Source organism: Tigriopus californicus, chromosome 12, assembly GCF_007210705.1.
Source record: "Tigriopus californicus strain San Diego chromosome 12, Tcal_SD_v2.1, whole genome shotgun sequence".
In the NCBI taxonomy this organism is placed as follows: Eukaryota; Metazoa; Arthropoda; class Copepoda; order Harpacticoida; family Harpacticidae; genus Tigriopus; species Tigriopus californicus.
In genome coordinates this window covers 1570223-1584489 of record NC_081451.1, presented here as the reverse complement: position 1 = coordinate 1584489, position 14267 = coordinate 1570223, and the positions used below count along the sequence as shown (strand labels likewise).

Genomic DNA, 14267 nt, shown 5'->3' with positions numbered 1-14267 from the left:
TCCGAGTCCATATCCCCACCCAGACTTCTCTTCATCAAAAGTTCCTCTTCAACCTTGTATTTGGATGGGATGATTCCCCATTGGGTCCGTTTACCATCCACATCGACAATCCAGGCAGACCAGTTGCCGGGAACGCCATTGTACATTGTGTTGTCAATAAAGAGGATATCGTCCTTGCGGAACGCCAATTGGGACGGGTCAGTGTTGATGTCCACGATGCGGTCAAACATGGCCCTCACATAGTAGGAGTCTCCAGGTTGATCCTTGACCAGATTGTATTCTAAAGGAGACAAAAAGATTGATCAGGCCTTGGATTCACTGGAGGAATAAAGTGATCTCCATACTGTCTGGGTTGTATTGGACGAAAAGCGACACTTTCTCAGCCGGCTTGGCGAGCTCATAAGCAGCTTGCTCTGCCGTGGCCTGGCGTAAGTTGACACCGTTGTACTCCAGTATTTGTTCTGCACTTCTGAGACCGACTAGGTGGGCGGCTGAGTCTCGTTCCACAGAGTGGATGAATATCCCAACGGCATTTCCGCCCACCAAGCGGACACCCAGGTCGCCGCTCTTCTTCATTACCGGACTGACCCAACGGGGTTCATAAGGTGGACTAGCTGGCGCACGGGGAGGGATGAGGTTGGCTTGGAGGTTAGGTACAATTTGATTGATCTGATGGCGAGTCAGAGTGGAATGCGTTGATGAGTGGGTAAGTGCCCCACAAACGGTCCCATAGTCTTCACGGTGCATCGATGGGCCACGGTGGGACTTGGGCGAATTACGAGGAGTCGGAGAGCCTGATCTTGGTGGGCTCGACTGTGGACCATGTCTTTGACGGACGCTGGAATGTCTTTCTTGAGTCAAAGGTACATCTAGGGAGAACCAAATGAATTCATGTTCATATTATCGTGGTAGGCATGTCTTTCAATAGTAGTAATAAGCCCTACCCAGATCAGAATCGTCGTCATCGTCTTCGTCATTGTTGTTATCCAAGTGAATCTCTTCTTGGGCATTCCGGTAGTCGTGGGGGTTGTACTGAACCTTCATCGTGATCGAGTTCCTTACTTGTTGCAAAACCAAGGCGGCCCTCTCTTTATTGCAATTTCGTAAATTGATGCCGCAAACATCTAGTAACTGGTCTCCCACCTAATGACCACAGGGATGGTCACTAGCATTATATATGAATGTGTTCTTTAAATTTTCCTCGTTGTGGAATCTGAACTCACCTGAAGGCCTACTTGTGAAGCTAAGCTATTCTCGCTCACAGAGCTGACGAACACACCTTTATTGGATCCATCGGCAATGGTAATACCCAATTGTTCGGAAGTCTTCTCTATGTCAATGTCACGAATATCTCCAGGAAGAGGTCTGCAAAATCCAAATTTGAAACAACGATGCCTCAAACACTTTTCTTGATGTTCTTACTTTCTTATATGGTGCCTTGAGTTCAAAGTGTCGGCCGTTACGGGTCTTCCATCCCGAATGATGTATTGAACAGAATAAATGGGCAAAGGGCTGTTGCATTTGGAGGAGGATCGGCCATCGATAGAAGACAACGACGGAATCTGGGTATAGCTACCTTGTGAACCTATACTGTTATTGGAAGGGATTCTGAAATGACATGATAAGCCAATCAATCATTAGACTCATACAGTCAAAAACTACTGTAAACTGACGAGACTGGGATTCAACTAAGGTCACATCTAAATTGCAAGCATGCAACTGTCTACGACGAACAATGCATACCTAGGCGGCTAGGTTCCTTTAACCTGTGTGGCAAAAATGAAGCACAAATAAATCATCGTGGCATAGCATGAAAATTCAGTCAAACAATTTGGTTAAGTGGCAACATCTCAGAAACTTTGAGCTTAGTTTGGGAGTCAGCACGGTCCTGTTCATCATTTGAGTTTAGTTTATGAGCTGTTATGGAAATTGGATGATTACTACATGAAGACCTCTCAGTCAAAGACTTTTGATTGATCTTTTACAAATAAATCAGACGAACAACTGAAGAGGAAAAATCAATTTCAAATATCTTGTGTTAGCCCTCTTGAAATATCAGGATGAAAAATATATTGTGGAAGCTTTCGTTTGAGACCACATCAAAAAGTAAATATTTGATTAGTGCTAATAAAATCAAAAGAGCTCACGCACCACAAACACTTGGGGGACCCAATAACCTTGTTCAAAGTTCTTGGGAATTTGAAATCAGTAGCTTCCTTTGCTTGAGTCAAAAGATGAAACAGAAACGAACTCTCACATCACACTTTCAAAACAGAAACAAAGCGACGTCATGTAGTGGTGTCTCTTTTAATAGGTGATTTCAGGTTTACTTTTTCAGAGCGGTTTGTAGTAGAGGAGTAGCAGGCTAGAAAAAGTATGAGAGTTTTCCTGACTCATTCCTGTTATCTTTCTTTAAATTTCCCGCTTTATCAAAAACAACCATCTGTGCTTCATATGCTCACCTGTCTGAGCGACGCGGCTTTGGGCGCTCCAAACTTCTGGAGTACGCCCGCGTCCGTTCTCTCCTTTCGCGAGAGCTTGTAATTGGAACAAATTTTTCTAATTAATATTCCGTTCTACTCTCTTTCTCCACTTTAGGATTTGTTTCAGTTTCTGTGCTACCTCGTCTTAACAGGAGAGGATGTGGCCCCACTCTTGGGGTCATCCAGGACCATTTCAAGACTTCGATTCCTCAGACGCTTGGTACGGGAGTTGCTGTTGGGAGCGCTTCGAGTTCCTGCACCAGGTGTAGTGCGAGGCACGGGCTTAAAATAGGCCTTCTCGTAGATCTGCTCAGTCGGCGGGTAATTCGAATAGTGTGAGTCGTGAAGCTGAGGCTGGTGATGAGCGGTGTGAGGTTGCACAAACGCAAATTGGGGTATGTTGGGTAAGGGCTTGTTCTTGTGGCGAGAGAACGGCGATAAAGGGGGCACTGGAATAGCAGGGGGCATCCCGGGCTGACCTCCAGTTTTGCCTTCCTCCATTTCCAACATGCCTGATGACTCCTCCGTAATCACAGAAGACAAGGATTTGCGTAGTTCACTCAGACCTTCACCTGCACCTTTGGAGGAGTCGCTGAAGATTGAGGGCGGAGCTGGGGTGGACGATGCCTTGGCTGATGCCGATAGTGAGACTTCGTCATAATCATTTTCTTGGCTGCTGCTGGCCTTTGGCTTCTTGTTTGCAAGATTTTCTTTGGAGCGAGAGCGAGTAGTCCTTGAAGATGATTGCCTACTCACGAATTGAGCTTCGTCCAAAGAATCCCCATAACTACGGCTGATTTCTTTGCATCTGGGGCTCAGTATTCTCGCCTCCTGTGGGGGATCTGGGAAACTCAGGCCCCTGGCTAACCTATCTTGGATCAAGGGCTGCTGCTCCTTGAGCTCTTCAATGAGTTTGCGTTTGTCATTCTCGGATCGTTGCCGATTGCTCGTGAAGTCGAGCTCTTCCCGGAATGCTGATCGTCCTCGGGAAGTGGGATACATGAGGAAAGGGTCTTTGGACGTGATATATCCTTGATCTTCACCAATTTCTAAACTTTTGAGAACTGTTGCCGGACTTGGAATTCGGTATCCCTTTTGGCTTTCGGACAGCAGGTCGTCTGCACTATTTGACAGTTTGGTTAAGGGTCTGCTGTCCCTTTTGGCAGTGGGTACCTTCTCTTGAGCAACTTTGTCATCTTTGGCTTTTTGGGGAGAGGCAGATGAGGACAACGCGTTATTGATTGGACCCGTCATTCTTGACGTTGGAGGATTGCCATGCCGGTGGGAATGGTAGCTTGGAGTTTGTACTGTCTTGGAAGGGTCGACCTTTGATCTTCCATGGTTGGAACCATTAGCGGTGGACGAGGTGACCAGTCTGGGTGGAGTTGAATGCACCCAAAGAGGATGTCTTTGATCATTTACAAGGGTCCCTTTCTTATTGCAAGTTCCTTGAACCGACTTGGATAGAATCTCTCGTTGAGTTTGTCTGCGCAAAGAGGAAGAACCATTCTCATGGTGAGAACGACCTCGTCTACCCATCCCTCTCTTTGTTTCAGCATCCGATGAGTCACTCGAACCGGGTCTGGCCCTAAGCATGTTTTCCCTGGAAGAGCGGGTCTTTTGCCTTGAGCTCTTCTTTGAACTGGAACTTCGGTCCTTCTCCGTACCACTTGATCCCGAGTTATGATTCTTTGTGTGAGACTTCAACCTATTCACAGAAAGTTCGGCCGAGCGTAGCTTCCCAGCACTAGGCAAAGTGCCACCCTGCTTGGGGCTGAATAAAATGGTGGTAAGGATCTGTTTCCTTGTTTAAGATGGACACCTCTGGTCTTACCTGTCCTTGGAAGAGCTTTCTCTTTCCTTCCGTTTCCGAGGAAATGTTCCTGATTTGGTGTTCTCTTTTGAACTGAGCAGCATTTAACAAAGCACACGCTAGTTAAGATTTAATCCCGTAAAACCACTTGAAAATTAGTAGATGCAGAAACAGCATCTGACGTTATAAAATCCACGCAAAATTTCACGCTCAAAATTATTTTCACACTCATCCCACTTCTTAAATGACGTAGATTGAGAAATTAATCAAATTTTTGGAACCGTTTTCTTACCTAACTCTTGACGGATAGCCAACATTTTCCCTTCGCCTGGAGACATACTGCCTCTCAGGGTTGTGATGGTGATCCAAATAAAGTGGTGGGGAGACTCCCTCATCAGTTTGTCGCCTATGTCCATAATGACCATACACTCCTTGAGTGTTACTAGACCCTTGTGAGTAGTGGTGACTCCCGGGGTACGGGGGTTGAGTAGCGTGGTGATAGAGCGAGCCCATGTTACTTGGCGACACCACATGCCCTCCACTCATCCCCATTGAATATCGATACTTGGAGTTCGGTGGAATTTGATGAGCCCCGGGGTAGTCTGAGGCTGGTGCATACCCATACTAAAAAAGTCATATATCAGCCTAAATCCATTGGTCGGCGAAAAACAATTCGAAGGTACTCACCCCTGCTGAAGGTGAGGTATTGGCATAAGTGCCCATGGGCAAATTCATTGCCGATGGACTCTCGTAGACCTGGTTGTATCCAGATTGCGTTAATAACCCACCCTCTGAGCCGGGAGTCTGGCGCACATCCGGGATTGGACTTCCCAATAAAGAGTCACCAGATGCAACACTGACCAGAGGTGGTGGCGACGCATACCGGGGAGAGCTATGGTGTCCAATTGAGCTAGGGAAATAAGGACTGAACCCACTGGCAGTGGAACGCATTAAATGCGCAGAGTCTGGTGGTTTGATATCGTGCATGGCCTTTAAGGCCGCATAAGCCGTGTTTGTCCCGGTTAAGCTCATGGGAGGTGGAGGAGAGCTCAAAATAGGGGAGGATAGGTTGTCGATAGGTGTGGTTGCAACTTCAGGGTTGTTACTTTGCTCACTTTCCCCAATTGTGCCCGAAAGCGAAAGAGGTTGATGAAGCTTGGTGGAAGAGGACTTCTTCAAATAACGCTCAAGAACCTAGAAAGAGGATACAAAAGTCAGATATAGTTTTTTTCTGTCTTTAATCAATCTTTTGGCAATAATGCTTACCTCTTTCTCGGCGTGCCCAGATTTCACAGACTCATCTATAGAGTGATCAGAGGGGGTAAAAGCTGACCCGTACACGGATTTCCTAGCCTCCAATGCGAACATTTCGCTCTCCGGCGGAGGTGGCAAGAACCTCTCCTCTGAGGACTTCTTGTAACGTCCATAATTCTCCAACAAGTCATATGTGGTCAATGGGCGATTTCTTCGAGGTTCCCTGGTGGAATGCGAATACGTGTCCTGACGATAGGCGACCAGTGGCTCAGCTTCCGTCTTCTTGGGAGACGTCGCCTCAGGTGGATATTTGGGCAGATTGTTGAGCAATTCGGCTAAGGGTAACCGCTCCTTTTTCACCTTCTGAGGATGCAGAATGGTCCCAGTTCCATGTTCAATGACTGGCCCACCTCTGGTCCGGGGCCACGTCCCTCCACTCCTGAAGCTGTCTCGATCCTTGTTGCGTTTCTTTTTACCTGCAATTCACACCTTGGGTAGTAAAGTTGATTGTTGCTAACATCATTAAGAATCTTTACCACTGGATTTATTGGAAGACGCTCCACTGGAGTTGTTTAGGTTGGGAGCATTTGGCTCGGCAGCATTTTGGTTTTTATTCCCGTGGAATGCGTCCAAAACCGAGTCCAGCTCAGCTAAAACGACGTCAGCAGAACCTACAAATGATTCGCACGATTTTTAGAAGCCCAATAGGTAACAACCTTATCCCAAGCCTTGATCAAACCTTTAGGAGGTTGCTCTGGTTGATGAGACAAGCTGTTGTCTCTGGATGAGGACACATTTTCATGTGAGGACTGAAAATTACAAGGAAAAATGGCACAGAGTATTTAAAACCCGATTATCCTCTAACAACAGGATGCTTGGTGCCTTACCATCTCCGAATGTTCCTTGCTGGAACGTCTCCTTCCCCTCACTTTCTCCTTCACGGTCTCCATCAAGCCCATGGAACCCCGTGACTCCTTGCCTGATATTCCCATCTGGCCCTTGGTGACATTGTACACCTAAAATGAAATTATTAGTTATGCCTCTCATCCCAGAAAGAGTGAATTCATCTAGAGCTTCATGGTCTATGGTGATAGTTGAGTGGTCTATGGAATATCACAAACCTTTTCACTAGAGGAACTGAGTGCCGAATTGGAATGTCGTGCTTGACTTCCCCCACTGCTGCTGCCACTTGCATCCCTGGAAATCAGAAGCTTCCTCACAAACTCTTGGGAGCCTCGAATTGTATCCTTGATGGGACTGGATATAGTGCCCGATCCGGATTTACCCGGCAACTTATGGGAATGCTGGGGGTGGGGTTGATGAGCGTGGGTCATTTGCTCATCGTCAAACCGCTCCTGCATGTTGTGACCGGAAGAGCTTGAGCTAAGATGACCTCCACCCAAGGAGGACTGGGAGTGAATGGATTTGGCCAAGGTAATCACCAAGGGATCCTGACCGGAGTTGAGCAATTTTACCGCCTCCCCAATGTGATCCACATGGTCTACACTTCGATCATTGATCTGTAAGAACAATAACATGCTTTGTTATCAATTTCATGTTAGGACCACTGATGCCTAACGGCAAACGGTTACATTGGTTGCTTCTCATTACTTACACTGAGAATTCGATCACCAACAGCAATGGAGCCTTCTTTGGCAGCTACCGATCCCGGCGAGATCCTGGCCACGTACACTCCCAAGTCAAGGGTTATGCCTGGAGAACTGGCTCCAGCCATGGATAACACGGCTTGATACCTTCGACCCGTCCTGAAAATTCATACATTGTAGACAGAAAAGGACCACATTTGGCAAATCAGCTCATCCTGATACTCACTTTCTCCGGCGAACGACCAAGCTCACTGCGGAGTTGGCATTTCTAAGTGTGTTCAAGATGGTGCTGCGCTCGACTAATCGGCAATTGAGGTCGTTCACCCTCAATATGCAATCGTTTACCCTGCAAAAACCAAATGAGGTTGTTGAACAAGAATAAAGAGAACAGACTATCACCATGAGTCCTTCAAAAAAGGATTTGACTCCGGGATGATTCTCAAAAAAAAAAAAATCAGTTACTTAAGTTTCAGTTCAGTTTAATGTTCAGGCCCAGATTCACTTCAGTTTGCATTGTAAGGTGGTATTTGCACATTGCGAGTAATAAGGGAGTGGCCTTACTTGAGCTTTCCATCCAGAAAGGACCCCTTGCCGATGGATGAGATGTAAATTGGCTTGTCTCCCGATGGACAATGAAGGTCGTCTCGGCCTCCGGCTAGGTCTAATCCCAAGTCCTCTGTCGATCCAAGACCATTCTGTCGTTAGGGGAAAAGCCAATCCAATTAATACTGATTGATGACAGCCTTGGGTTCTACGAAGCCACCTTGCTTACCATGTCAATGTCAATGTTCTCGGTCTCCCATTCCTGAAGGTCCGAGTCAATGGCCGAATCATGGCTGTGCGAGTGACCCGGCGAACAATGAAGAGATTTCAGGCGGACCTCCTTCTCCAGACTTTCCAAGCGTTCTCTATGGAGATGAAAAAAACACCCAATCAGTTCCCGACTAAGGAACATGGCTTGATGTTGCGGTTAACAATTGGACCCATCTGATTTAACAGAAGTCAGTTTTTGTTAAGTAAGTGCACAAAAGAGCACTTCAAGGAAACAATTTCTTGTTAGGCTTTCTTCTTGTATTATTGTCGGACTCAATGGAAAAATGACGTTAGCTTTGAAGCAGCAGAAATTCATAGAGATTGTGATCTGTTTCAAATGGCAGTTTTTATCCCACTATTGGGTCACTTTGAAGATTCATTCAAAGCGGTTCTAGATGACAAACAACAAGATAAGTAAGCCATCATGAAAGTTTCCACTTCGCTTAAAAGTCTAAGCAAGGCAATTTATCAAACCCACAATAGCTTCCTGGTCTTACCTAAGCTCTTTGTTTTCTTTGATGGCTTCATTTTGTTGTTTTTTCACATCATCTGAATCCCTTAAAGCCTCAGCCAATTCGGAGACAGCCCTAAAAAAGCAACCAAGGGTTGGATTCTGTTTTCAAGGGATCTCAAAACAACCTTGCTCAAGAAAACATAATATGGAGAAAACATTGACGAGATAGCAGAAGAAACCAACATACCGGTCGCGTTCTCGCCTCAATTTATCACAGAGGGTTCGAATACTTTCGCGTTCGAGGACGACCTTGTCTCTTTCAGAGAAGGCCCAATCACGACGACCTTTGGCTACGTCTGCCTCAAGCCCAGCATCTAAAATGTTGAAGAGTATTAATAATTAAAGATCAAATCACTCGCCAATTCAAAGCTTTATACTAGGTTTTGAGAATGGGCATTCAAAGTTCCGCACAGTTTGCATAAACATGTGGAACTTTCAGTCTATATTTGTGGAAACCTAGACAGATTTACTGCATTAAGGAAATGATAAAGTGTGGGTATTTCTTTTGGCAAAAAAGGTTGATTAAGAAAGTTCATGCCAAGGAGTTTTAAACTATGGCTTGGAACTGCCTCCTTCATCGTGAAGAAAGCAAGCAAGGAGGAAGTCTCTGGGAAAAGGCCACCGTTAAGGACAAGGAAGGAAGTAAACTGACCAAGAGCCATCAAGGAGAAGAGAAACTTTTCCCACAAATCCATAGGGGCTTCTAATTTTGGACGGTGGCCATAGAAGGCCGAACAAAAAAGGCAATCTCACTACTATTCAGAAATGCTCATCCAACGGATATGAGGAAACCCAAAGATGAGATTGAAATCGAAAAAAAATCAACAGTACATTACACATCCTTGCTTACGATGGTGTCCAGGATAGATGGTTCTCATCACTGAGAAATGCATATGGGAAAGGAAATGAGTATTAATGGTGTTAAGAGTCATGTTAATGAAGACCGAAGATCCATGTTTGTCCGTGAATACAGATGCCCGTTCTCTTGCCAGCAAGTCTATTAAAGATCAATATATCCCAGGAAGAGCTCCACACACAAGGGGAAACATACTGTAGTTATAGCATGGAATCGGTCCAATAAGCCGATTTATGGAAATATATCTCGAAACTTCCTCAACATGCATGAACATGGTCAAACTATTTTAAATAAAAAGCCAGAAAGTAGAAACATAGGAACATCTGACTTCATCTGAATGGGTAGCCTATGTATATGTAGTAAGCTCTAGAAGCACATGATTTTTTGACTCAGCGGCCCCATTTTCTGGAAAAGAGATTTGCGGACCTTTTCACCACAAAAAGACTTGTCTTGTAGGCGCTATTTGTGTACCTTTTTGAGGGACTCGTTCATAGCACTACTACTAAGCATCATTTGAATCGAGGAAACAAAACTTTGGGGGCGGAAAGCATATTTGGTCGATTGGGAGCGAATAATAGTAATGACTCCCCATCCAAAACAACTTCAATCGGCAGAAACACGCAAATAAGCTTCAAGCTGAAGCATTTTGAGATTGGTGAGCAACATTGAAATGAGTAGAATGTACGTTTTTGAATAATTTCGTACCTTGCAAATCCCCGCCCAGTTTCTCGGTCATCTTTCGTAGGCGGTCAATCTCGGCGTTGGCCTGATCCAGGTTCTCCATTCGTTGTTTCGTCCCCAAATCTGACAAACTTTGGCTAGCGGAGGTGTCCAGAGTTTCAGTGGAGGCCCCATCCCTACCAAGGAAAATGGCGATGGTGCCTTCAGATAATACCTTGCATGGATGGCCAAAGAATTTGATCACAGAACATCAATCCCCAAGATTCCTCATCAACAGCTATTTACGTGGCTTATCCGCTTCACGGCTTTGATCAATTAGCTTAATATTTCGTTGAAAAATGGAAGAATTTCAATTGACGCATTTTTCAATTTGTTTAATTTAAGAGTTGCAATTGAAGAGGATCCAAAGATTAGCTTCAAACATGATTTGCCATTTATTGCAATGATCTAGATTTTTTCTTTTCATTTCATGAAAAACTCAAGAGTTGCTCTGACACTTTACTGGCTGATTTGGCAGAAAATATATACATATTTCTAGAAGCCCATGAGTCCAGTTGCACTTTTATAAATCTTTAGTCATTTCATATTGTCTGAATCTAAGAAGTTGTAAAGCTTAACAAGTTGTACATTTGATCAAACCTACTATCTAAGCTTAGAAATAACAAATAAGTAAAAGCATGCTCGTCAAGATTTAAATTCTTAAGTTTTAAAATTCTTAAGCTCTTGAATCGAAATCAACTTTTGACAAACACGCTTGATAAAACCAATTAGTTCAACCCTCTCGAATTCCTGCTTGACATAACAACATTTTTTGTTGGAGTCTAGTAATAGCTAATCTACTTTCATTACTTTTGATTAGTACAGCCCTTCACAGTATTTGAGGACATTTTAAAGCTTAACTAGCAAAAATAAGCCGCTTTTTGTAATCTTATTCCCATTGCACGAAAGGCAATAAATTATTTTTCCCCACACAGAACGGAAGACCTTTTTTGCCCTTTGTGATTATCATTGAGGAAATCTCTGCTGGCATTACAAATTAGCAATCAAAGAAGGGGCGTAAATTTGAGGCATTTCTTTCTTCCGTAATATTTTGGACATGAGTCTTAAAAAATCATCATGGCTTTAAAGCACAAGTTGAGCTTGCTGGGTGATTAATGTGAACTTTCAAAATCTCCTAAAACTGAATTCAAAGTTGCATCTTGGGCCATTTTTTCTTTTGTTTATTTTATTAACGCACTCTTTAGGTCTTTATTCACCTATTTTGCCATTTATAATGTATGCAACCTTTCAAGATCGCCTTTCCCCCCGCATGTCTCTATGGATTAATGAATCATGATGCTTCTTGGGGTAATGTGTCTGTGGTCTAGTTTCTGGAACAAACTTTGCAGATTTTAAGACGCCTTACCGATCTCGCTTATTCTTCTCAACGTCGAACTTGCTCTTGGAAGAGTGCTTGCCGTGTTCTCCATAATCTGACGCCATTTTCCCGCCTCCAAGTTTGTCCCTGGAATTAAGAGCAGAATCAGGTCAATAATGTGTGTATGCGTTTTTCCTCTTGGTCCATCCAAACAAAGGCCAATGCCAAACCCCGTCATCTTCTATTTAGGACACATACATGTCCTAAAATACGTAATAGGGTTCTTTGACTGATTAGGCCCCTTCATACCTCCATTCATGGGCCTCTTTGACGGCCTTGTCGCGGTCATACAAAGCTTGTTCGATCTCTCGCTTGAGAATCTCCACTTGGCAAGTGAGCTTCCTCCGCTGGAAGGAACAAGAGAAGGAATGAAAGGAGAAAAAAGGGAACATGGGGAACATTCGACTTGGAAATTAGATTCTTGTCCCAATCCCACCCATATTCTTGCGCTCGCATATCCTTTTTACATCATGCCTTTCAGTCAATCATTTCCGACAGGGGCGCAAGGGGGCGTACAGGGTGTCTACTGGGCCACACATTCCAAAATGGTTAGTTAACATGGCGTTTCAGTACTTAATTTTGAAGAAAAGTTTGCTGGATGAATCGTAATCAAGGCCCTGAATTTAACCTATTTACATGCCTCCAATATGTAAATAATATATATATGTAAATTAACGGCGAGCAAATTCGAGGCAAATCACTGCAGACGCCATGTTTTCACTTTCCACCAGTTTTTTTTCAGCTATACGTATTGAAATTGATACGGGTCTTTCAGCAAAAGCTAGTAATGACGGCACAACATGTTTTTGTGTTCTCCATGGAAAAAAATAATTATTCATAGGGTCAGTCTAACTGATTTGAATGGAATCTAACGCTTAACTGTACTGTAGATATATTTAAAATAAAGCATTATTTCATGTGTCATAATACATCAAAGATCTTTCTAGTGTATAAAACCGATATTGCCTAAATGATGGTCGTTTTTATCTGATATAGGTTTGGTGACATCATTGACAAATCTCTCTTAAATGAGCGGTTCGTTCCCGTGATCATAAAATTTGGTATTTAAATGAAAGAACAAGGACCTTAAGTGTGAGTGAGTAGATATTGAGGTACCCCGTTAAAAAGCGAAATCCATACTTGATGGAGAGCATCTAACATTGGAAAAGAACATGAGGGGAGAAAAATCTGACCTTGACATGTGACTGACAAAAAACTAAGATGGATTACTTTCACTGAATGGAGGGAAGAGGGTTCCCAAATGGTCAACAAGGACTCTCGTCACTTCACTTCATCCTCAAGTACATTAGAACTGATATCAAAACATAAATCAGTCGTTCAAATGGAACGAACTGAAATTCTTGAATATGCATAATACCCTTAAAAATTATGGAAGAGGCTAAAAAAATTATTAGCACTCTTGGCCATTGGAGCAGAATGTAGTAGTGCTCGTGCGAGTCCGGACTCTAATCCGAGTGCACTTTTACTCAATTTTGGAGAAATGGACCGGACTCGTCAAAAGACATATTCATTTTTTTCTTAGAATTGCGCAAGAAGAGTCTTTTTGCTAGAACTGACTCTGGTAAAAGACTCGAGTCCGGCAAAAAGTCAAAAAATCAAGGGACTCGTCCAAGTTCGACTTTTGCCGGACTCGCCCCAGTACTGGTATGTAGGCTTTGTTAACACATAGAAAAACTAGACAAGAAGACTGAATTTCCATACCTCGTCGTCTTGGACCTTGGACTTGCTCTCCATACCAGACATTTTCTTTTTGGTAGCACTAACTTCTTCTTGAAGTTTTTCGATCTCCTTGTGAACAGTGTCTCTCTCGCTCATGATGAGGGAGTATTCCTAAGAAAAATAAAACAAAGATTATCAATATTTTGTGGTTGAAGATGACCCGGTGTTTACGTATTTCTACTATTAGTAAATTCAACAATAAGAACAAACCATAAAACCAACAAACTTCACAAGAGTTCAAATTTCGATCCTATCCATTGTGACAAACCAAAGTGCTAAAACCGTAGAAATTTCAGTGTCGTCGAACCTCATTTCCGACATACTTTGTCATTAGTTAAGTTGAAGACGACAACAATAAGAAGAATTCAGTATGATCTAATTATAAGTAAACACATTTTATTCCTAAGATCCTCTGTGCTCGAAAAACATGAATGAGCACAAATCAACATTTGCATAACTCTACCCATCCCATCCATTTAATGTTTTCAACTTCCAAATATAATTTTTATTTACCCATAGCCAACTCAGCAAACATCAAATTTGACTAGTCATTTTTATGAGATAAGTGCAAAAGGGTTATCATTGGTGAGTCAATTAAAGACTTAAGAGTTCTTGTTTTTGATCTCAAGGCAGCATATTTGTTTTTGATCAATGGGGAGAAAAAAAGAGGGAAAGAAAACCTTAACTTTGACATGTTCATCCATCGTGTCCTTATAAATTTTAAACAAATGAATGCTCTTTCAAAAGAGAATGTTTATTGGCCAATAACCTCATGCCAATAGAGCATATCAAGTGAAGGAAATTCAATGAAAAATGTGGTCCGGCACCCAGATTTTGGGCATTTTGAGGAGGGAGAACTAAGACAAACGTCACAATCAACTCCCACTATCCGCCCACTGAATTTTCAATAATCAAGTGATTTTGAGTGATTTGTGTTACAAATACCCAACAATATGAACATGGTTGGCATAAATTGATGAAGGCACTATCAAATTGGCTCAATACCTTAATGCTATTTGCTTAGACAAGCAGGTAAAATGAGATAAATGTCAAAATCCAATGCATGCACAGTGCGGTTTGGCTGGGCAT

The 14267-nt window shown here is 43.1% G+C and overlaps 1 protein-coding gene across 1 annotated transcript in view; it reads right to left on the bottom strand.

The window, feature by feature from the left end:
• Window positions 1-14267, bottom strand: part of LOC131891794 (disks large homolog 5-like) — a gene marked incomplete in the record, with an annotated part of 32443 nt that overhangs the window by 1654 nt on the left and 16522 nt on the right. The window contains 25 exon segments of the mRNA XM_059241457.1: window positions 1-280; window positions 345-869; window positions 945-1143; window positions 1224-1365; window positions 1423-1608; window positions 2463-2537; window positions 2623-4257; window positions 4318-4389; window positions 4589-4920; window positions 4984-5490; window positions 5563-6026; window positions 6087-6221; window positions 6290-6359; window positions 6438-6566; window positions 6672-7070; window positions 7166-7316; window positions 7384-7503; window positions 7719-7852; window positions 7930-8065; window positions 8468-8557; window positions 8672-8798; window positions 10046-10197; window positions 11427-11525; window positions 11688-11785; window positions 13161-13289. Coding sequence (XP_059097440.1) covers window positions 1-280; window positions 345-869; window positions 945-1143; window positions 1224-1365; window positions 1423-1608; window positions 2463-2537; window positions 2623-4257; window positions 4318-4389; window positions 4589-4920; window positions 4984-5490; window positions 5563-6026; window positions 6087-6221; window positions 6290-6359; window positions 6438-6566; window positions 6672-7070; window positions 7166-7316; window positions 7384-7503; window positions 7719-7852; window positions 7930-8065; window positions 8468-8557; window positions 8672-8798; window positions 10046-10197; window positions 11427-11525; window positions 11688-11785; window positions 13161-13289 — 6386 coding nt within the window.